The sequence below is a fragment of the Oenanthe melanoleuca genome, chromosome 5 (assembly GCF_029582105.1).
Source record: "Oenanthe melanoleuca isolate GR-GAL-2019-014 chromosome 5, OMel1.0, whole genome shotgun sequence".
NCBI lineage: Eukaryota > Metazoa > Chordata > Aves > Passeriformes > Muscicapidae > Oenanthe > Oenanthe melanoleuca.
In genome coordinates, this window is record NC_079339.1 from 22,863,116 (window position 1) to 22,887,590 (window position 24,475).

A 24,475-nucleotide genomic window follows, 5' to 3' on the forward strand; every position below is an offset into this window, starting at 1 on the left:
AGGGTGGCAGTTATTTAATATGATATGCACACCACGTTAGACAAGCCAGTGAGCAGTAGGAAGTTCTTGTTATGCCGTAAATTGCATCCTTGCACCAAAGAGTAAATTACTTTCTGGTCATTCCATCTGTCAGTCCTCTTCCTCTCAGAAGAAAGCTTTTTGTTTTCTTTTTTCTCTATTCCGTTTATTGTAAGAATCAGCCTTGTGACTGGTACATGTCTTATGTGAAAACTGATTCAAATGTGTCTGTTACTGCAACAGGAGAAAGTCCTGGTGTCTGCCACAAGAGGGTAAGTGGAGATGGAGATTGGATAGCAGAGCATGCCAACACAGGGCAGCGCTGGCTGGACAGTGCACGAGGGGAAACAGCACCAGGTGCCCCATCGGTACTATGAGTGAGGACACCGGCATTTAAATTCCTCCCACAGCAAGTGGGTGGTGGAGGGTAAAAGACCTTTAGCGTTGGACAGCCAGAACATTTTTTAAACATCTACATCTTCAAATCTTCTTTTTGGAAGCAAACATTAGATTTTACAGGGCTAACAATAAACATGCTTCACAAAACCCCAAATCTGCTCTTCAACTCAGATCAGAAATGTGAAAAGCCTACTATTTTGCTGTCAGCAAAAAATCAATGCCAGCCTTCAAAGGAACAAGTAGTAGCCTTGTTGTTGTTAGGTGATGATCTAAGGCAAGCCAAGCTTTCTAGAGAGACATACAAGCTTTTGATAGTCTATAGACATGCTTTGGGACTGACAAGTCTCCAGGGCAGAAGGTCAGACATGAACATGACCTTGGGGAGCCAACAGACTGTCGCTTCCCCCAGCGACATCCTTTGGTCTAGCTAAGACTGTTTGCTCTCCCTCTCCGGCCTGACGGGGTGGGAGCCCGGTGCCGGGAGGCTCAGCCCGGGACTGGAGGGCGGTCCGGCCGGTGCCACAGCGCTGCCCCGAGCCCAGTGCGGTCCGGCCGGTACCACAGCGCTGCCCCGAGCCCAGTGCGGTCCGGCCGGTGCCACAGCGCTGTCCTGAGCTCAGCACGGTCCGGCCGGTGCCACAGCGCTGCTCTGAGCTCAGCACGGTCCGGCCGGTACCACAGCGCTGTCCTGAGCTCAGCACGGTCCGGCCGGTGCCACAGCGCTGCCCTGAGCCCCGGGCCGTCCGGCCGGTACCACAGCGCTGCCCTGAGCCCCGGGCGGTCCGGCCGGTGCCACAGCGCTGCCCTGAGCCCCGGGCGGTCCGGCCGGTACCACAGCGCTGCCCTGAGCCCCGGGCAGTCCGGCCGGTACCACAGTGCTGTCCTGAGCTCAGCACGGTCCGGCCGGTACCACAGCGCTGCCCTGAGCCCCGGGCGGTCCGGCCGGTGCCACAGCGCTGCCCTGAGCCCCGGGCGGTCCGGCCGGTACCACAGCGCTGCCCTGAGCCCCGGGCGGTCCGGCCGGTACCACAGCGCTGCCCTGAGCCCCGGGCGGTCCGGCCGGTACCACAGCGCTGCCCTGAGCTCAGCACGGTCCGGCCGGTACCACAGCGCTGCCCTGAGCCCCGGGCGGTCCGGCCGGTACCACAGCGCTGTCCTGAGCTCAGCACGGTCCGGCCGGTACCACAGCGCTGCCCTGAGCCCCGGGCGGTCCGGCCGGTGCCACAGCGCTGCCCTGAGCCCCGGGCGGTCCGGCCGGTACCACAGCGCTGCCCTGAGCTCAGCACGGTCCGGCCGGTACCACAGCGCTGCCCTGAGCCCAGTGCGGTCCGGCCGGTGCCACAGCGCTGCCCTGAGCCCAGTGCGGTCCGGCCGGTACCACAGCGCTGCCCTGAGCCCCGGGCGGTCCGGCCGGTGCCACAGCGCTGCCCCGAGCCCCGGGCGGTCCGGCCGGTACCACAGCGCTGTCCTGAGCTCAGCACGGTCCGGCCGGTGCCACAGCGCTGCCCCGAGCCCCGGGCGGTCCGGCCGGTGCCACAGCGCTGTCCCGAGCCCAGTGCGGTCCGGCCGGTACCACAGCGCTGCCCTGAGCCCAGTGCGGTCCGGCCGGTACCACAGCGCTGCCCTGAGCCCCGGGCGGTCCGGCCGGTGCCACAGCGCTGTCCCGAGCCCCGGACGGGGAGCGGCGCCGGGAGCTGGCCCGGCTCGCTCAGCCGCCGCTGTGCTGAACGAAGGGCACCATCCCGCCCGTCCCCAGGCCCTAGCCTCCCGGGAAGGCAGCGGGCAGCCCGGCCGGCTGTCTCACAGCGCCGCATCGCTCGGTCACCCCTGTCCGTGGTGCCCACACGCCTCCCGGCCCGCAGCGCCCGCGGGCGCCGGCGCCTCCCGCAGGCCGCCCGGGCTGAGGCGGTGTCAGGGGCTCCGAGCCCCTCGCCCCGCCGCCCCCTCCCTCCCTTCCCCGCTCCCGCCCGCCCCCGGGCCCTCCTCCCGTCCCTGATTCGGCGCCGGAGCCCCGGGTGCCCGAGCCCCCCTCCCAGCCCCGGCCCCCGCCGCCGCCGCGGCTCCGAGCTGTCAGTGCGCAGGCAGCGCCGCGGCCCCGCTCCGCTCCGCGCTCCGAGCCCTCGCCGCGGAGCCGCCGCCGCGGGGCGCAGCAGGTACCGTGCCGGGGAGCCGCCGTGGGGCCGGGCCGCACCTGCGGGCCGGGCACTGGGATGGGATGCCCCGCTCGGACAGGGGCCGTGGGAGCGGGGCCGGGGCGGGCCTGGCCCCGGCGGCTCCTGAGGAGCGGCCGCCGCTGCGGAGCGGAGGCACCGTCGGGGCTCCGGCGGTCCCGGGGAAGGGAGCTGCGCTCGGGGCACCCTGCGGTCCCAGCCCCGGCCCTCGGGGCGGCGGGCAGGGCGCGGGCGGGCGGCGGGCTGCGCTCCCTCCGCTCCCACCGAGCGGCTGGACAATAGCGGGAGATGCCCGAGTTACCTCCCTCGCACCTATCGTTCCCGGTATTAAATGGCTGTAGAGTTTATGTGGGAAAGGGTATGCAATTTTGGCAGCACTTGTCATGGAGACGAGGTAGGTAAGCCTCCTAGGGGCTCGCCATGGGGAAGAGCATCCTGGCAATTTCCCACAGGAACAGCTTCTCAGGTGGGAAATAGCATTAATCTTGCATGGATCTCTGGTTTCTCGGTAGAACAAAGTCCCGAAGGTTTTTTCAAGAGGAGCATATGCAACTGATTCTGTAATGTACGGTTTTCTGTTAGATAATATGATTTAATCCTCTGTGTACTTGGTCGTCCGACTGTCATCTCCTCAACCCACTCTGTAGGAGCTCCCAGAGAAGTAGGTCAGTATCTCCAGATGATGTTTCTATTAGACACTGGTGAGTTTCTGCGCTGCCGGCTGACTAGAAGGCAGTATTGTGACCCTTCCGTTTATGCACATACTGAATGAGCCGAGCTTCAATTATTCATTCTGATGCTATTGCAACCTTCTGCAGTTTCTCTTCTCCGGGGACATGATGTGTAACAAGAGTTTGAAACACGGTGGTGAGGCTGCAATCCTATCTATCGTGGTATATGGCGAGATATGGCTTGTCTAGCCATTTTTAAGGGTTAATTTGTAGCACTAGGAGGCATGTCAAGGAAGAATGAGGATTCCCAATAGAACAGCATTACCCTATGCATTCCTTCTGTTTCCCTCTAAAAAGCTGTAATTCAAACTGCTGAATGGACTAGGCTCTACAGATGAGTTTTGTATTTTCCCTTGAAAGAAACAATGCCTTCAGAGGGCATTTGGTTACCATAAAGGAGAACCTATGGCTTTGATATAGAATTGGTTTAAATCTGATAATTTATTGGTGTTACAGACATTTGCTGTTTTGTAGGTGAAGAAACAGACACAGAAATAAAATACATTGGAACCAGAGATTTGGCGCCAAAACTAGGAACCCTGTTTGTTGTTATTTATATTTTAGTTGTTGTTATTTATATTTTACTTGTGTAATCATCTATCCATTGTGCTGTGCTCTCCATTCATAAAGTGTGAACCATTCATATTTTCCAAATGCAGAAGGCTGGGCAGGCCCATAATAGCAGCAGCTATATTGTGAAAAAACAGGATAACTATCCTGTCACCTGTAGTCATGTAGAGTATGATAGCTTTTATAGTCTCCATTTTAATAAAAAGGTGTATTTCAGGAGAGCAGCAAGGCTGTCTGTTCATCACCAGCTCTTGGAAGACTTACTATTGTATAAAATAGTAACCTAGATGAACACAGGCACAGACAAAAATTATATGTCAAACGTGTAAAGAGAGAAGACTGTTTGAACCTTCTGTGCAGATCACCCTGTAATGCAAAGACCAGAAGAAAAAGAGGTCAGTGCTTGCAGAAAGTGGACAGGCAGTGAGCCCCTGAGTGATCACTGCCATTGTGCCAGAGTTTCACCCATTCTTATGGTTAGTTATAGGCAGAAAGCACTGAAATGAACTGATACTGGTAGTGACAGCAAATTTCCAAGAAGGTAAGTACCTCTGAGAATATAATATTTTCAGCAGAGAAATGTCTCGCTCCAAGAGATACTCATCTCTACATTGACTTTTAGGCAAAAGAATAGAGAAAAAAATAGAGTTTAAAATTGCTATAGTCTTACAGATGCTGAAGTCTTGGGTTTTGTTGCCAGCATCTGAGGTCAGATGTTGGGATTTGGTGGGTTTTACTCCTGAACTCTTCAATGAAGTCACCTTTTTAAATCACCAAAGTATGAAGTATGCATTCTACTCCAAGGTGTGCAGTTAAGGAAAATGATGTTTCACTGAATTACAGTTTATTGTCTAGTCTATAGGGGTGAGGTTCTTTGTGCTGTCTTTGAAGACACATTAAGGCTTGGCGATTTGATAGTTCATCTTGCAACATTTGAAATACTGGCTCTGATTTTCACCCAGTAGAAATTGAAAGCCTCTTACTTCTCCGAAATTTTGTATAGATCCTGTTTGCCACCCAATCCAAGCAGAAGTAAAGTCAGGACTTTGTTGTTCCTTTCAGCTTTTCAGTACCCTTTGCTTTGACCTTCTCCTAGATAAGGAAATTTGTGTGATGTTCAGATGAGATAAGCCAGTACTACACAGCTGCTGAGCTCTGGTGCTCTGGGAATACCAAGTCTACCCCTGAGTTCTTTCCTGTCCCTGTAAAGCTTCTCTCTAGTTGCATGCTTCCTTCAGACAGGTTAGAGAACAAAGGAGGAATTCCTGCTGCAGCTAATCAAAGGTCTGAGGTTTCCAGCAGAGGTAACGCTGCCAGAATCAGATGATCACAAAGAAAGCAGTAAGTAACTACTCCAGGGGCTAATAATTGATTACTAGGGCACCATTGGAACACAGGGAAAATTTATAAAGCCCTATTTCTCCCTCTTTACCCTCCAGCTGGTTAATTCACACCATGCTTGCTTTCTGCTGTGCCAGAGCCTCCGCCACGGTGCCAGGAAAACTGTCCATTTTGGGTTAAGGAATCTGGGGCCACTGTGGTAATGACTGCTGGAATAAGAGTCAGGGCTGGACAAGAGAGTTAAGCCTCTGTTGTCAGGAGAAATAGCAGATGATCTTTATTCCAATGTACACAAAGGCTTTCTGTCTGCAATGTGCCTGCTTGTGACCATCGTGGCTGGCGTTTAATCTCCAAGGAAAAGATCCTGGAGTCTTTGGTCAAGGACAGATGCAAAGGAATTGTTCAGGCCATTGAAATCAACCAGCTGCCTTGGTGCTGCCCTTGAAGAGTGTGCTGCTATTGTAACTACAGTGAATGTGATAAATTAGGGCATTTCTATCATATCCCTGAATCTGTGAAGAGAAATGGTCACATCTTTCCCAATTATTTTGTCAGTATCCCAGCAGGCTCTAACAGAATTGGCTTCTGTTCAGTTTATGTATTAAAGGCTATTTGTACAATAAGAGAGATTTCATTTGAGTTCTGGGATTTTTTTTAATGTAAAAGTTGAGATTCTTGTCTATGATTGCACATTCATGCAAATATTTGTTTTGGTGAGATATGAGGCATAGCAGGTGAAGGATGCTATAAACTGGGTAAACATAATTATCTGAACAGGCAGATCATCTTTAAGTAATATCAGAAGATTCAGAGCTCATAGTCTGTATGATTTTAGTGTGTTCCAGTCCTTCAGAGATGCCACAAGCTGCTTAGCATTGACACAGTAGCTGCATTGGAGTGTCCTGGATCTGCTTTTTTCCAATGTTTTCTTAGAGGACCTGGATGGTAATATAAGGAGTGGGAATATCACATTTTCCAGGGACATAAAACTGTGACACTTGAAATATGCTGGAGAAAAATATTAGAATTCAAAAACTTTCCAATAAATTGGAAGACCTTCTAGGAAAAGAGCTGAATGAAATTCAGTAGGGATAAATACAAGGTACTGCAATAAGGCAGAAATTACCAGATAAGCACAAGCCAGAAGTAAATGACTAGGTTGCAACTCCACAGAAAAGAATCTGTTATGATAGATCACAAGCTGAACATGAGTCAATGTCATGCTGTTGCAAATAAAGGCAAACATCTTGCTGGGATATGTAAAAGACATGAAAGCCTGGAACACATGAAGCAATCCTTTTGCTCTGAGGCCAAAGCCTCAGCTTGGGGGCTCTGCAAAGTTTTGGTTGTTGCACTTGGAGACAGGTGCAATTCAATCAGAGGGAGTCCAGAGGAGGGCGGCAGGACTCATCACAGGTCAGAAAAATGTGACCTGCAAGATGATTTGAAATAACTGTAATTTTTAGATCAGAAAATTGACAGGGGAATATAACAGTCTTCAGATAAAAAATAGAGGAGGGAATGATCTTTTCTTTGGGCTCATGGTGGATGGAGCAGAAAGAAATAAGCAGCAGAAAGGATGATTATTTTAAACTACAAGAATAATTTTCTAGGACCCAGGATAATAAAAACAGTCGAATTGGGAGGTTCTGAGGACATTTTGAGAACGGGTTAGACAATCATCTGTGAAGAATCAAATAAGGCTAGTCATCCTATAATGGGAAAGCACCTTGGACTGTTCAGTGTCTTCAGTTCCCCTCTAAACCATTCTTCTATCATTTTTTGAAGGCAATCATTTCATGTGAATGAAATAAAAGAAGTCTGCTGGCCCTGTTCTGATGTTTGTCTGATATCCAGGAGTAGTACATCACCAAGGCCTCAGACCAGCTCTTTCTGAAAAGAGCCTGAAAGAAGAGTAAGGGCTTATTAGAAGGCAGTTAGAAAAGGTCTTTCTTTCTGGAAGAAAAGGTAAGGAATGGGACATTCTGATTTCCTGAGAGCAGATGCTTGATTGAGTCTATGAATGCTGAAAACAATGCTATGGAAGAAGAAAAATTAATCAAGAGTAGTAGTTTGTAAAATTATCTGAACTGAAAATACAAACTCTTCTAGTATTTTATTCCTTGAATGAAAAGGCTGTCATCCAAAAATGTTTTTTAGAGGCAAAATGAAATAAAATAATGGAATTCAGAATAGGAATAAAATAAATCATAGTCCTATGAGTTATATTTTTAGGCATTTATCCAGGGAGAGAAAATCTAGGTCCTGTAGTATTCATGGTTTAACATATATTGTTTAATATAAATGGAACAGACAGTCCCCTGTGCATGGTGAAAAATCCTGGATCTCTGTGAGGAGACAGGTAGAAAGAAAAAAGAGAGCAATGATCAACACTTTCAGATGCTGAAGTGGTGGGCTGCTCCTAAGATCCTGAATAGAACACATTCCGAGTCCAACCAAATAATTTTTTAATCCTCTAAAGGGAGAGAGATTTTTCTCTCTCCTCAGGCTTTAGACCTTTTCACTCAGACAAAAATAAAAGCTCTTAGAGAAGTTAAAGACATACTGGGAGGAGTGGAAGTGTTTTTATACCAAGCAGGCAATAGGGAATTTTTTCTGTGAACACAGATACTCTCTAGGACTGAAAGGCTGCAAAGCAACTGCTGGAAGGAATCTGTGTTGAATGAGCAAGACAAGGAGAAAATGAAGAGTTAGGCTGCACCTTTTAGTAGCATGTTTTCATGGAGCTGTTGGTCAGTGAACATATTAGCATAATAATCTCATGTAATTTAAACATTCTTGCACTGGAATTACCCATAAATTGGTGGAAATCCTAATTTTTTATTTACTCTCGGACACATGAGCATAAACCATGGCACTATATAAGCTGTAATGGATATTATCCCTCCCCCCATCTTCCATTACTGCTGGTACACTTTGGGAAAAATAATTATATGCTTAGAAATCCAGTCAGTTGATGCCCCAGATATTTCAAAGTGAATTCATATCCTTTCCACCCAAGGACTGAGCAGTGTTTGACATCAGCTTTTACCACTTTGAATTCATTTAATCATTCCTCTTCCCATCCTTGCTTTTACTGTCTTCTCAGATGAGTGTATGAAACAGTCTTTATTATTTGTGAGGCACAAAGGGTATCCAAAAGAAGGCTTACAGTGATCCAGTGCTAAAGGAAATTTGGCCTTGGGACAAGGTGGTTCTGGGAAGAGATAAAGCAAATATAGCTAATGTTAAAAAAATCCTATTTTTACGATTAGGAGGAGACGACAAGGTGAGTGGGTTATTCTCCAGAAAACTTATGAGGAAATCTGAGACAGGCTGCAGAAAAATACTGAACATGCTGGAGGGAATTCTGCAGATGGTAAATGTTTCTCCTGGTGGAAAATGTTGATAATTATCTTGAAAAGGAGAGGTGTTAGACAGAAGTAGCTACAAGGAAGGTAGGGGAATGAAAAAATTGGAATAGAGGAAGCACTGTCTTGAAATATGAACTGAATATGAATGTTTGAGTTTAGGGTGCATGACTGGAATTTCTCAGTGTGGCTGTGAGGAAATTGTGTAGGCTGTTGCAAACGGCCCTTCTTTCAGCGTGAGCTGCGTATTTAATGCGAAGTAATGATATCCAAACCTGCTTTAAACAAAGCATCTGCATAGCAGGGTTCAGAGCAGCCATATCCTTCGTGTCCTTTATATTGTGTCCACCTAGAGTCTAAAAGTCAGGTAAGACCTGCCAATGCATTACTGCAGTTGTTATTTCAGTATTTTAACAATTTATTTTTCCTATAAGCAAAATCAGAGGCATCAGCTTCAAGCTGTCAAAGGCAATTTTGCCTGGGAGAAATCTGTCTGGTCATGGAGATGAGCCGGGAATCTGTGAGCACTTGACAGGCACTGAGCACTTTCTCACTGGAATGGGGAGCTGGTGAGTGAGCAGCAGTGCCCAGCAGCGCTTTTTGATGGCAGTGCCAAAGCCTTTTACCAGCAGCTCCCCAGTGCAGATGGAGTTTTACAGAAATAGGCACACAAGCATTTCTGCTGCCATTATGAGGGGACTGACGTTTTTTAAATGCTGGAAGCAATATAAAACTAGAAAGCAGATACTGGAAAAACCTTGTAAAGGTGTATGTGTATTAAGGGCATTGTTCAGGAGTGCTTCTCTCTGTCCCTCCATCCAGGGCTGTAGATTCTGCCTTGTAGGCGGCAGCACCTCTGTGTCAGATTGTCATAGGAAGATCCAGGTTCAAAAACTCGTGAAGAATTAACTTATGCAGGGTGTTGGGGAGGAACTTCACAGTTCCCTGGTGAAAAAGATGACAAGCTGATTAAATCGATGGACCAAAATATACTCAATGTTTTGAAAGTGGAAGCAGAAACTGTGGTTTTCCTGAAGATATCAAATATCAATTCACAGCCTCGGGTTGTCTCATTTGCAGCAGCCTTCCGAGAAATAATTCCTGGTCAAATGGCTAAAAAATTGAAAGAGCTCAGGTTCAAGCTGTCTATAAATCTTTCTCAGAGAGGTCTGGTCACAAGGGATTTGGCAGGTAAGACCATTGGAAATAGGGAACTACACATGGCTGGTTGTGAAGTGTTAGCGTTAATAAGCATGGCAATTACTAACCCTGCTGATTTACTTTGCTGTTTTTAATTGTGTATCTGTAGATGTAAAAGAAAGAGTGCTAGTGGGACAAGTATTGGATAAACCTGATTCATTGATACAGTTCTTCAATACATATATAGTGACCTTCAATATCAATTGATTCAAATGTTCATCAAGAACTTCTGGTCCATTCCAGGGGAAGTCTCTATCTCAAGGTATCTCAGTGGTCTGGTGACAAAAATGAGGATAGTCCCAGGCAGCAGTTATTCTTTTGATTATTGTTTCTTGATTTGTTTTCCAATTCACTGGGTACAAAAGCAACAGGATGATCATGGATAATAGGAAGAAATTCTTTCCTGTGAGGGTGATGAAACACTGAACAGATTGTCCAGAGAGGTTGTGAATGTCCATCCTTGAAAGAGCTCAAGGCCAGGTCGGATGGGACTCTGAGCAACCTGTCTAGTGGAAGATGTCCCTGCCCATGGTAGAGGATTGGAACTAGGTGATCCTTAAGGTCTCTTCCAACCCAAATCATTCTATGATTCTATGATCCAATTGGACAGTTGGAGAACAGGACCAGAAAAAAGACTCATTATCATTTGTGGACTTTGACTGTCACCCCTTTTTTGCCACACAGAGTTTTCGTTCTGGAATAACACTGACCTCTGCTGAGTGCATGGTGCTTGTTCTCTGGCTCCAGGTCTGTGTCCTGACCCAGCAGGAGGAGGGGCAGAAATGAAAATGCCAGAGCAGAGATGAAGGATCCCTGGATCTTAATGCTTTTTATCACCTTCTTCACTAAACTAGAGCTCAGCGAATTTCCAAATTGAGATGTTGCCGCATGTTGACAGCATAGAGCAGCAGTGCAGTGCAATTCAGTGTTCTCTGAGTTTCTTTACAGTAATGAAACAGCAGGGCATGAAAAGAAATGATTATGGGTTTTTGGCTGAATGTGATGGCAGATGTTAAAAGACAGCATGTTTTCCTGACTTACCTGTCAAGACACGTTTAAAAACTCGCAAGGAAAGCAGCATTCCTGTAGGAAAATGCCCCAGTACATGGAGAGCTTTTTCAGATAGATTTGCAAAGCCTACTGTCAGAAAACAGTAGTCACTAGCACATCACATTTTCTCAAAGTATACTGTAGTGTAGCCTTGGATGGATAAAATCGCCAAAGCAATGTTTCTATTGATAAAACATAGCATTAGAAGTTGATTTATCAAGCAAAGTAAAACTAATCTCATCCTTTATGAAAGTTTTCTGTTCACTGCAGGTAGTCAGGATGGAGACCAGATTTACCCAATTTGTGAAGACTTTTGGATTGCTAAATCAGCTCATAGCAGACAGTGAGTTCAGACATAACGATGAAACAAAAATGCTTTTTGTTGTCATGGCATGTAATCCCAGCTGGCACTCAGCTATCCATTAGTTCACATAGGGGACCACTGCTGGACTCCACAGGTTTATCCTAACTTGAGATTTGATGATTAACCAGCAAGAACCAGCATATTCCCTCTGGCTTTTATTCAGGTGGGTGATGTGGCAGGTCTTAGAGAAATGACTGGAGGGCAGCATTCCAGTGAGTGGGGGAAGGGTTTGAAAACTTCTTCCGCAGGTGCGGAGTTCCAGGAAAAAATTATGATTATTTGCCCACTGAAGTGAGAAGGAAGGAGAAGGTGTGGCTATGCAGCCACAGAAAAAAAAAAAAACAAAAGAGAAAACAAAAAAGAAAAATCTAAAACTTGTTCTTTCTTTGATTAAGACCTTACATTGCAGTTAAATTAAAATCATATATTGGCTGATACAAAGTGCAGGAGCACAAATTCACTGAAGGAAAATTGAGGACATGAAACCATTACAGAGAGGACAGTGAAGAAGCCTTGAGAGCATACCACACGTTCCAGTATCTCTTGTAATATCAGCACGATTTCCAGGACAACAGTCTTCAACAGGAAGGTGCAACACAGAAGTTGCAATTCATGTAATGTATAGACAGCCAAAATTGCTTTTCTATTCGCTACATCTTTGTGGGGCTCAGGTTCCTATTAGTTTCTGGACAAATAAACCTACTTTTAACAGTTGTTTTCATTCTTAGTGAGGAAATGAGAGAAGAACATGAAAGAATCACTGCAAGATTTTGCCCAACTGATGGTGCCATGGTGTGCTGCTGGATGACTGGGAATATGAATGAAAGTGGAAGGCACAGGGAACAGGAAGGAAAGCCTGTACAGCCTGTGTTTAACTGGGATATTTACTCTTATCTTGACCTTTACTTTAAAGTCTCTAAGTATTTGTTAGAGCTAAGGATTTAAAGAACATTGGCGGATATGGCATCAACTTGAGAATAGCCCAGGAACCTCCTCTTCTGGTGAGCATGATTGGAGGATAAAAATATTCATTCAGCTGCACTGAAGCAAACTGTTGCTTAGATCCATAGAGGCAAGTGTAGTTCAAAAAAAGTCAAATATCTGCCTATACTGTAGGCATGTTTACCTATAGTAAACACCTGCTACTGATGGTCTCTGAACTGTTGCTGGACTTCCATTTGTTAGCAGAGGGAGTGGATATCTTCCTGAGAGCTAAACTTTACTTCACTGGAAGGAAGTAGTATAGAAAAACTGCTAGAAAAAGCTATGATGTGTAACAATAAAGCAGAAAGAATTAAGGGATTAGAATTTGAGTTGATTCCAGAGTACTCATTCCAGTGTCATTCTGCCTATCTAGTGTTTCCACTTTGTCACTCACAGCTTAGTTTACCCAACTGAGTTTAAAGCAGAGATTTTTCATTTTTTTTAAATGTCCCTAAGGATTTGAACTGTTCTGCAACTTCAGGAAAGCCTTAATAAGCTTGTGATCAGTGAGGCTGTTCAAACAGTTTTTCTTTCTGTATGAACCCTTTAAAGTCCCCATGCTTCATACGTTATTGGGAAAAATTATTTCTCTTTTTCCTGTACAAACTCTTACTAAAAGATTAAAATTACAATAGTAGTAATTTGGTATGCTAGGAAGCTGAGCCCATCTGCATTTTCCTTAGATTCCCAGCTTTTTTGTCCTTTGTAAGCAGTTATAAATTTTCTTCCTCATTGCCTCTTAAGAGTCTCTCATTTGTACAGTCATTGCCTTTCTCTTCACCTTCTCCTCTAGCACTGCTGTGGTTATAACTGGGTCTTACTTGTTCATTCTGATTTTGTCAGGTGATGAAATAAAACCATTTTATTTCATAGAATCATAGAATCATGTAGTGGTGTGGGTTGGAAGGGACCTTAGAGATCATTAATTTCAACCCACCCTGTCACGGGCAGGAACACATTCCACTAGACCAGGTTGCTCCAAGCCATATCCAACCTGACCTTGAACACTTCTAGGGATGTGGCATCCACAACTGTTTGGGCTACCTATTCCAGTGCTTCACCACCCTCACAGGAAAGATCTTTTTCTAAATATCTAATCTAAACATGCACTCTTTCAGTTTAAAGCCATTCCCCCTTGTCCTATCACTACATGGCCTTGAGACAAGTCCATCTTGTGCTTTCTCATAACCCTTTAGGTACTGGAAGGCTGCAGTAAGGTCACCCTGAGGCCTTCTCTTCCCTAAACTGAACAAATCCAAGTCTCTCAGCCAGTGTTCTTAGAAGAGGTGCTCCAGCCCTCTGTTTATCTTTGTAGCTCTCCTTGGGACTCACAAAAACATCTTTAATATCCACATCCATAATATTAAGTATCTTAAGCCAAGTGAGAAGTTTAAAATAAAAACCCTGTAAATAAGTCTTATTCATTTTTAGAGAATAATTTTGCATTGGAATAGCCTGAATTGTACTGCTTGTATTCAACATTCTTTCTCATAAAGTGTCTGTCACCCAGTAGGTCTGTTGCTGGTACAGTCTCTCTGGCAATGTCCTTTTGCTTCCTATGGTTTTAGCTTCACAGGCAAAAAAAAACCCCAGGACTTTTGTGGGAAAGTTCTCCTGCTACATGGCTTGTAGCCCAGCCACCTGGACCAAGGAAATGGCCCTCTACTCCATCCTCTAAGTTCTCTGAGTCCTCTCTCTCCAGAACATGGTTGCAGTGTGCGGTCTGCTTTTGGGGCCTTCCTCTCTCACTCTCTTAACTGAGATCTTTATGGTGTTTGCTGCCAAAGTGTCAGATACTTTATTCTGCCTATCAAAATACCTCTGGTAGTCCAGGCCAGACTCTTTGTTAGTCCTTTATGCCAGTGTAATTCCTACTTGGAGGGATTAAATGCTCCCATAAATCCTTATTCCACAGTCTCAACATCTCTTGTGCATACCAGAAAAAAGAAATGCACACATAAACCAGGTTAAAAAAGGAAATTATGTTTGAATGTGAGAAAAGAGATGGTTTCACTTTGGCATTACTGAAACTATAATGAGATCCATGTGAAAATCCCAACCATTGAAATGGTCTCAGTGTTTTATGTCTAAAGGTAGCAGTGTTAAATAAACACTGCACAGCAACAGACTTCTGATTTTCTCAAGCTGTGGTTTCCAGTCTCCTCTGGCCTCTGCTTTCACAGAAGCTGTTTGTCACTGAACTCCTTCCCATCAATGCCTAGGGTTTTTTTCATTGTTTATTGCTGATGTACTTCCAGTGATTGCTTATCAACAGTTGATTTAACTGCATGTGCAAAACAACTTTACAGCATCCAGCATGTTTTATGAACTACCATTTAAACTTAAATATTCTAGCAGAGTTTTCTGTTCTTCCACTTCTGGCCAGTGTCAGGGTATGTTTCTTTGCTTTGAAGTTTTAATCCTGTTTTCTTGAGCAGTGTGCATGTGGTGGAGAGTTGGATTTGTGTAATGTGTCCATTTAGAAAAGGATGTAAAAAATTATTATGTCTTAAAGCATTAGTTTGCTAGAATAACGCCTTGCCCCCATTTTTAATTTATTCAGCCATCTTGTCTACTAAGACACCATTTTGTCTAAATTAATATATTTTAAAATATAGTGATAGCCAAAAAGGCAGATGCAGTGTGTCACCCTGGCATTTCAAATGTGTATGGCAAATTTTCTTAAATGATGTTAAAGAACAAAAATCTTAATGTCAGAACTATCATGTTTTGATTGTGGTCAGTGAATTTATATAATTTCAAGAATATCATTTTAGCTTAAACAGAAATAGAAAGTTTAATCATGTTCTGAAATGCAGGGTAACAGTAGTGGTTCTGCCAAAAAAATCTCTCCATTTCCTTTTCCTGAGTATGGCGGGAGTTGAGGCACTTGAAAATAATTTTTGCCTTTCCACAGAGTACACAGAAGTTGGTTTATTATATTAAAGGACTCTCCCTTGACTCAGGGAAACATTTGAAATTAAGCACTTTCTATATTAATGCCATACATGTCTGTCATTCAGGGTGTGACATATAGTTTCCAAAATGCATCCTGAATACTTCAGACAGTGTTTTACCTCCCAGGATTGTGCCAGAGTTAAAAAAAACCCTGACATTTATCAAAAGCAAAGAAAGGCCAGAGCCATAAGTGAATCACTGATTTTGTTACTCATGTACTCTTATATAGATTTTGCTTTTGAGGATGTGCTACAATTAATTTCTCTTTGATGTTGGAAGAACTGATGCATTTGCATCATTATCTGATGCTCTTAATCTGTATTGGATGAGTGGAACAGACGGTATGTGGTATCTTGGGAGAAGAAATCTTGCTAACTATAGTCCAAGAAGGATGTTCATTACACAGGCTTTCACTGATTCAAATAATTGAAACACTTGCAGCTGTCCTTAAATATTAGGGTGAGAGCTAGGGAGAACAGGGCTTTGCTCTTGCAGCTTACAGGATTTAAAAAACCTTTTACTAACAGCTGATCCAACTGTACTGCTTCAATTTTGTTTCATATCTCATTCTTCAGTGATATTCCTGGCAAAACTCCCACAGAAATTAAAGGACTCTTGCATAAGGTAGGACTAGGGAATCTAGATAATTAATATTTTGGAATAAAAAGAAAACCCTTGTGGGTTTCACAAGTAGGTCTGTCCTGCAAGTGTAAAAATGGGGTGACCTTTCTATTGTTGAATGTCCTTTTGTAAATCCATGTGTCTCAGTAGAAGAATAAAACAAATTGTCTTTTCACTGGTGGATTGATTCTGTTCCAGGACAGAAAAAATCACCTCCAGCAAACTCAAAGCTATTAAAATTTCCTGGGTCATGCAAATGGTGAATACTGACTTTTTTTTCAAGAAAGTTTTGCAGCTCTTGTTCTACTATGTGACTCAGTATCACTGTAGCCCCTTCTTTTCAGGTCACTAATTTAATGCCAGTGTCTTTGAGAATTGTTTAGCTGCATCATGTTTTGTGCCTCCTATTCCAAAATTAGTTTCTTGATTTCTTCTCTGTGGGCTGCTATCCCTGCTGGTACTGCCTAAAGTAAAAGCAGTAGCCTACCTAGTTTATCCTTGGGGGTCTGCTTAGCTTCATTCCATGCTTCTGTGGTGTTGGGACAATAAGGAATGGCAGGGTAGGGGACAAGGGGCCCTGATTCGTGTGTAAATGTAATGCTGCCACATGCTGAAGACCCACTTTCCATCTCTAGCCTTTCACCTCACTCTCCAGTTTTAAAACTTTGATCATAGCATGAACTCAAGGCTGATGCCACAGTGTCCATGGCCAGCTTCACATCCCCAGCGCTATCTCTTCCCTACCAGAAGAAAACTATACCAGTAAAAGAGACTTGGGCACCAGAAACTATTTTTGAGGGAGGAATAGGGCATTTTGGCAGCTTTATCTGTCACAATTACTATGACAATACTCAAGTCCAAAAGCTGTCACGAATTGCCTCTGTTTATGGCACAGCACCCCTGTAGCTGGATGTGTCTTCCTAATGATTGGCAAATTATTCTTAGACTGGTTTAGTGTGAGAGGCAGTTATTAGATACTTTCTAAATTATTTTTAAAAGAACCTAAATAGTGATGAAAAGTGGTGAGTGGGAGCTGTCAAGGAAACAACTTGCTAATGGAAGTGCAGCATAATTAACTGCCTTATTTAAATAACTTGCTTTTGGAAAGAGCTGATAAATAAGGGACAGCAGCAGCAGAGGGTCTTTGCAACTGTACTGAGTGATCCAATGTTTAATAAGTGACCTTATTACAGAGAAATCAGCTTTCAAACAGAAACAAGAATAGTGGTCATTTGAAGGATCATAAGGTCAGATTCACTACACACTTTATTAAGCTTTGTCTGTTTTGTCTTTCTGTCCTTTTTGGCCAGCAGTGATGTGCTTCCAGTATCCCCCCTGACCCCTGGATATGCTGAACAAGGTCTGGAGCACAGACAGTATTTCAGAGAAGCAGGCTTGTTGCTAAAAATGCAAATGCCAAATCCTTTCCTATCGTTTGTTGTCTCAAGAGCGTGTAGCCATGTCACAGTAATCCTGGTTCTCTCCATGCAGCCACACCATGGTGATCACTGGAATAACAATGAATGGGTATGAATCAGGAACATCTAATAGCCCTAATAAGTTTGCCTTTAGGGCATGGTTTTCTGAAACTGGAATGAGCCTGCCATGCTAGATGTAGCACTCTGCAAAAATAATTCTGCTGACCCACAAGCTGAGCTCACAAGTGTGGCAGTTTGGGATTTAGTTCTTGGTGGGATATTGGGGTCTATTAGTATTGTTTAAATGGCAGCAGTAGCCAAATGCTGTACAGACCTGGGAGGAGAGGCAGTCCTTGCCCTGAGGAGCACAGAAACTACAAAGTAAGGAAAAATAGAGACAGCATGGAATCACATGCGTGACAGTTAGCTATGGATTAAATTTCATTGAAAATTCTTCAATTTGCCGGATAGGAAATAATCTGTCTGTTAGACCTGCTGTTAGCTGGTTAATTCCATGTAAGTGCCATGGCTAGGATTATTAGGGAGTGAATTTTAACTGAGAGAAGGCAGTAGCTATGGGATTCAGTTACAGAGTCAGGAATCGTGACTTAGGAAGTCTCTAGTCCGAGTTCCTGCTGAAAGCAGGGCCAACATGGAATGCAGACCAGGCTGCTCACAGCTTAATCCAGTCTTGTTTGTAAACTTCCAAGGATGGAGATTTTGCAGTCTCTGTGGGCAAACTGTTAGTTGCCTCATTATGGACTTACTTTGCTTATATCTAGTCTGAGTCTTCCCCTTTGGATTTGATGACCATTGTCTGTTATTCTTTCACCATGCTCATCAGTGCAGTACCTTGCACAGTCAGGAACCACTAAAGGCACTGGGAGGCTATGAAATCCCCCCAAAGTTTTCTCTTTTCCATGCTAAACAAGCCCAGTTCAATCAGGTGCTTCAGATCTCAGCCATCTTGGCTCCCTCTTCTGGAGTCACTCAAGTGCCAGCTAAAGAGGAATAGTCACAGTCTGTGGTTCCTGGCTGTTCTGCAGGCTGTTCCTGTTCTGTTCTGCACCCCTGAGTGCTGTAAGCCTTCAGTACCTGCCAGGCACAGCACTATCTCAGGTACAAATTTCTGTTCTCCTGAACACCTAGATCCTTTTCAGATCATTTTCAGACAGACTCCCAACTAGTCAGTCACCAGTCTGTACCAACACACTGGTTAGTCCATCCAGGTACAGTATTTTGCGTTTATCATCACTGAATTTCTTTTCAGTCCATCCGACCAGTCTGGGTCCCTCAGCACCTGTGCCTCCAAGTATATTGGTCAACCATCTGTTTTGGTCATCTGCAGTCTTGATCAGTGGCCATTCTTTCTGCTTCTCAGGACATTGATAAATAATATTGAAGAGGATATCTGAAATGAAATATTGAACACTAGTTCTCAAGCTTGATAATTGAGTCAGTTTTTCACTTTTCTAGTAGTCCACTTATCTAACATCATAATTTGAGTAGAGGAATGCTTTGGGACACTGAAACAAAAGCCTTGCTAAAATGCAGTTGACATCCACTGATCTCTTCCCACAAGAAGGCAGTTTGATTAGTCTATGCTCAATTAAATAAAGTGCTAAATTACATGTCTTTTGACTAGAAAGATGTTCTAAGAACATTCCATGATTTTCCCAGGGACCAAAGTGAAGGGCTAACTAATCAACCCCCCTGTAGTTTTGCAGGTAATGACACTTGTCCCTTCTGAAGATTTGCCTTTCTCCAGTCACCAGGGACCTCCTCTGATCTCTATCACCTTTCAAAGATGATAGAGAGTGACCTCAAAATGACATCAGTCAGCTCTCTCAGAAGCCTTCAGTGCAGCCCTTGGGGGTGTGGAGCAGCAGTCTGGGTCAGGAAAAACATTCTGAATTCAGGGACATAGGGGAAAATACTGAGATGTCACAGGCAGAGTGGGAGCTTCAGACAAAGTTTATTAGAGAAGCCCTCCCTTCACAAACAGAAGCCACAAGATACAGAAAGGACTCCCTTACTTTCTAAATTCTCTCTGAGAGAGAATCCAAGGTACAGCTGGATACAGCCTTATTCCCAGACTTGGTCAGTGGTTAATATCTAAAAAGTTACACTGATGCACTTGAGCTTTTATACAACTTCATCCTGTAGAATTAAGGATGGCAAACCAGATATATTTATATAAATAAAATTATTTATTCATTTAAATTTATTGCAATAATCATTGGGGGGGGAGGGAAGCTTAATCAGAATTATTTACCACACCATATGGATCACTATTACTACTGATTTAGTGCACTGTTTTTGAAGAAATTATATTAAAGCAATTATGTTCAAGGTAGCAGGATAATTGTTAAGAAGAGATTGATGTTACTTACCCACACCAACAACAGGGAAAATCTCTTTTGTTCAGCCTCAAGCAATAACCTTGAGGAGTGTCCCTACTGAAGGGAAGGATCTTAACACACCTTATGCTAGAAATCTTTTCTGTGCAGAAATGACACTGGCCTTTTATAGTATAAAGTGATTGACTTTAATATGCATTCGAAATAGGCATTTTTAGATTATGTGTTCTTGGGCTTACTCAGCAAAATATGCTTTCTGCTGAAAAATGTGCTGGCAGCTTTTTAATTTCTTCTCTTCTACACTTCTGACCCCCACTTCCAAATCAGGACCTGCACATCCTTGCTGCTCCCAGCCTCACTCAGGGAGCCTCAGTCTTGCATGTCCTTGTGGTGGGGGTGAGAGTTTGGTCAAGCTGGTCTCAGCATTCTCCAGCACTAAGAGCAGCAGTGTTATCCTTGCTCAGTGTTATCACTCAGTCATCCTTGCTCAGTGTTATCACTGATCAGCAGCCTGTCCTTGCTCCACTGAACAGCAAACTCTCCTTGCTCAGCCCCTCACTGGCAAACTTATAAGTCTGCTTAGGCTGAGAGCCCTGCTTCAGACGTCTGTGAGAGAAGTGATCAAAGGTAAAACTGGGGAATGGATGGGTGTTTCTTTTAGTCCTTGCTAGTGTGCCATTTTCATTTAACTGAGAATTAATTTATTCTTGGGTTCTTATGTATTAAAGCTGCACCTCAGATTTCAGTTTTATTCTCAAGTGTGAAAGAGCAAGGATCAAGCTGAATTCCTGCTGGTGAGTGATTCTAGGTATCAAATCTTGCCAAAGCAGGATCCCATTGCCACCTCACAGTCTATGTGCATTCTGTCTGCTTTACTTCTATTACTAGGCCATCTTATATGATTCAAACATTTAACCCTTTATCCTTTTTAATGCAGGATTTGTCTTCAACCCTCCCCCCAAGTTAGTTGCATGTTTTGCTTCTGTTCTGCTGGTCTGTGAATTCATTGTTTGCAGGCTGGCAAGGCACCAGTTTTGGGGTGACAGATGGAGCAGACTGCAAACCAGGCAGTTGCCTCCTAGCCTGAATGATATTTTAATAAGCACAGAGAGGTGACAGAAAAAGAAGCTTCACACTGGAATGACTGGCAGTTTTGTTTCCAGCCTGAAAGCACTAATAGATAATTTTTGGCCTCCATCCAAAAAAATAAATTCACAGAAAATAGAAGCAGAAAATCCTATTAACTCATAACTTTTTTAGGGGTCAAAGAAGTTTTTATGTCTGGTCTGTTATCCATTTAGGAAGTTGTTTCCCCATTTTTGGAATGTCAGTTCTCTCTCAGGAACTGTACACTTTAGGAGACTTTACTACCATTTTGTTTTCCTTCTTTTTTTTTATGACTTCAGTAATTTTCTCCATTGTCTTCCTTTCCTAAACAGTCCTTCTTCTTCATATTTCTTTATACTTTTCACAGGTTCATGTTGGAATAATAGGATCTAACAACTTACTTGGCTTCCAGTTTCCACATCCTGTGAAACAGCTACTGTACTGCAAGGCAATGGCATCTGCATGGGAATCTCTAGAGCATATGTCCCCTTCTCCCTGCCCTTCAGCTGTGTCTCACTTGTATAATACAGGGTTTGTGTAGGGCTTTGTTTCATCCTTGGTCTTACAAATAAAAAAAGGCACAACAAAAGGGAACTCTGGCACATCTCCAGCAGGCTCTGCAGTGTGAGCAACATGGTGTTTTGCAGACAAGCTGTAGGATAGTCAGGCTTTCAAAGGAGAAGATTATTTTTCTTTCCAGGAGTGCAGGTTTTAAAAGGTCCAGCTCTCACTAGGAAAATATAAAAGTGATCTATGGTGTGGTCCCATACACTGCTCAGAGAACACACCAGAAATTCCTCAGTATTTGGACATAGATCTTAATGTTTATTTAGCAATATTCAGGTCTGGACTTGAACTGTTGTGTGAGCTGTAAATTAATGCTATTCCTGTTAAAATATGCTTGTTTTTTTTCTTCCAGATACAATGATGACACTGAACATTCCGATCATCTTTAGCCTCCTTTGCTGCATGATTTTTCTTCCTGCAGATGGCTTCCCAGCAGACAGCAGTACTGAATTTCGCTCTGCTTTCTCTGTGGCCAGAACCAGCAGCATGGAAGGGAGCTCTGAGATGGTGATTACCTTTGACAAAGTGTATGTGAATATTGGCAATGATTTCGACCCCAAGACTGGGTTGTTCCGCTGCCGGATCCCTGGAGCCTACTACTTCTCCTTCACTGTTGGGAAATACCCCAAGAAGAACTTGTCTGTCATGCTGATGAGGAACAAGAATGAGGTGCAGGTAATTGTGTACGATGAACATCACCGCAAGGAACGGAAGGTGGCCAGCCAGAGTGCCATGCTGCAGCTTGACTACGGGGACACCGTTTGGCTGCGCTTACACGGAGATCCCAAGTACGCTCTTTACAGCAATGTGGGCCCCTATACCACTTTCAATGGCTACCTGATCTATCCAGACACTTCTGCCTTCTTCCAGAATGCTCTCAGCTCTCAAGAGCTTGGGCCACACCCTCACACAATTCAGCAACTTCCCAGGGAGCAGAATGAAGCTTCACAGCGACACGTGCTGTCTGACCAGCCAAGGGTACAAGACCCTCGCTCTGCCTTCTCTGTTGCCCGCACACAAAGTCTCCTGGGGACAGATGAGAAGCAAACCCAGCACGAGCCAATCACATTTGATACAGAGTTTGTGAATATTGGAAAAGATTTCAATTCCTCCACTGGCATCTTCACATGCCGTATACCTGGTGCATACTATTTCTCCTTCACCATTGGCAAAATGCCCTTTAAGACTATGTCAGTGAAACTGATGAAGAACCACAATGAGGTGCAGGCCATGATCTATGATGACAACCACTCCAAGAGGCGGGAGATGCAGAGCCAGAGCATCATGCTGCCTCTGCAGTATGGGGACACGGTTTGGCTCTACAGCCATCAGCACGATGGCTATGGCGCCTACAGCAACCACGGCAAGTACATCACCTTCACAGGCTTCCTCATCTATTCAGAGGCTCAGCCAAAGTGGCTCCCAGGTGCCAGCTCACCTCAAGGGTCAAACAATTAAATGCAGATGTGAAAGGAGCATAAGAAGAGCCGAGGTGCCATGAACTTGAGTATAGCTTCTCTGAATGTCATCCTGTGCTTTGAGCATGCTGTCATGTGTCCAGTGCTTTCCAGACGCTTGTGCCCTGTCTGCAGGGCCACTGCTGTGTGTGCCATTCATCCGTAGAGAGGCCTTCCAGGTTGTAGCTGTGTGTCCCGTGTTGGTGTTTGATTTAACATAAAGCATGAGGTAGTTTGGGGGCAGGGGTGGGGCAGTGTAGTGGGATGCTGAGGATCAGAGAACTATTGCAGATCTCCAGCATACAGAGAGCAAAGGGCATGGTGACTTTAATTGTTTATCCAGGGAGGGAATAAATGTAATGAAAATGAATGTAATAAAAATACAAAAGATGTGAATGTTCTCACTTTGGAATTTATGCTACTTTGTGAGATTTGTGTGCTTGTCACTGGCTGAGGTACCAGCTCAGGTGAGAGAGAAGCATGTTAGTTGTGTGAGCTCAGAATGTGTTACTGAGCCAGTCTGTCTGTATACACTCTTTTTAATCATTTGTGTGTGTGAAGGGTTGGTACCTCTTATTATTTTATTGCAAGTTTCACAGTCGTTTGTGCTTTTCTTTATCTGATGTAGATGAAGTCAAGAAGCTGTGGTTGAGAATCTCAGCTTCCATTTAATGTAAAGAATACATTTAGAAACAAACAAAAGAGCAAGCTTCTTGTAGTGAAAGATAAGGGCTCGAATCTGTGAATGGACCATGCTTTGAAAGCCTGGAAGCCAGGTAAGTAAGAAGAAAAAGAAATGTAATTTTAAATCTCTGAAGATCTGGATCAGGAGCAGGCTCATAACACTGAGTGTAAGTAGAACCACAGCATGCAGTGGCACTGCTGACTGCAGGGGCTTTTCCTTCCCCTGAAATGAGCCCCTTGGACACAGGGTGCTGCTGCCCCACCCTGTGCTGCACTGATTGCCTCCTGCGGTCAGAGGAAACACCGGGTGATGTTTCCAGCATCCAGTGGTTTCCTACGAGTTCCAGCGAGAGTCTGTCCTGTGGAGAGGCTGCTGTGGCTGCAGAGGACACTGCTGTGTTCCTGCAGTCAGACAAACGGACAGGTGCCCGGCAGGATCTGCTGAGGAGGTGGTGGAAGCACAGGAGGCTTCAGTGTAGCACCACTGGTGCTGTGTCAGCCGAGCCAAACCCTGGTTTGTATCCCAAAAATAGGTAAACTGCCAAAGGGCATCATGTTAAGCATGCACAAAGGTTCATGGCATCACTTCAGTGTACTTTATGATCTGTTCAACAGGCAGCAATGCTCTAAAACTGCTCCTAACAAAATCCTGAGTTCAAAATAGTGTGTTGGCATCTGAGTCACAAGCCAACCCACTCAGCCTTTTTCCATATATTGGCTCAGGCCTTACCTTCTCCAGCAAGACAGGATTTTCGTGCCATCTCAGCCCAGCTTTTTGATGATACTCTGCTCAAGCTGGACTTGAATGCAGCCACTCGCTGTCACTCCATACATGTCCTAGACATTAAAGACTGGGGGCATATTTGGCAAAAGGGTGAAGGGGAAAGATTGGAAGTATGTAAAAACCAGCCTAAGAATAATGGAACATTAGGTGAGACAAGTTTTACTTCAAATAAAATTCCAATTTTAATTCCTATATCCTTTGGGGTGAAAAACAAACAAAGAAACAAACGAACCCCAAAGTGCAAACCAAAATGAAACAAACACACAAAACAAAAATCTAGCAACAAACAACCTGCTTTAAATCTACTTCCTGTCATTACC

At 44.4% G+C, this 24,475-nt stretch overlaps 2 protein-coding genes across 2 annotated transcripts; one reads left to right on the forward strand and one right to left on the reverse strand.

Annotated features, from left to right (window-relative positions):
* Window positions 1-776: 776 nt before the first annotated feature.
* LOC130254080 (loricrin-like) lies at window positions 777-2,231 on the reverse strand. Its single transcript, XM_056493306.1, has one exon. The coding sequence runs from the start codon at window positions 2,229-2,231 to the stop codon at window positions 777-779; it is 1,455 nt and encodes a 484-aa protein (XP_056349281.1).
* Window positions 2,232-2,394: 163 nt separating this feature from the next.
* C1QTNF4 (C1q and TNF related 4) lies at window positions 2,395-24,402 on the forward strand. The gene is made up of 2 exons (XM_056492557.1): window positions 2,395-2,570; window positions 21,583-24,402. Exon 2 carries the CDS (start codon window positions 21,588-21,590, stop codon window positions 22,686-22,688), a length of 1,101 nt encoding a protein of 366 aa, XP_056348532.1. The 5' UTR covers window positions 2,395-2,570; window positions 21,583-21,587; the 3' UTR covers window positions 22,689-24,402.
* Window positions 24,403-24,475: the final 73 nt, after the last annotated feature.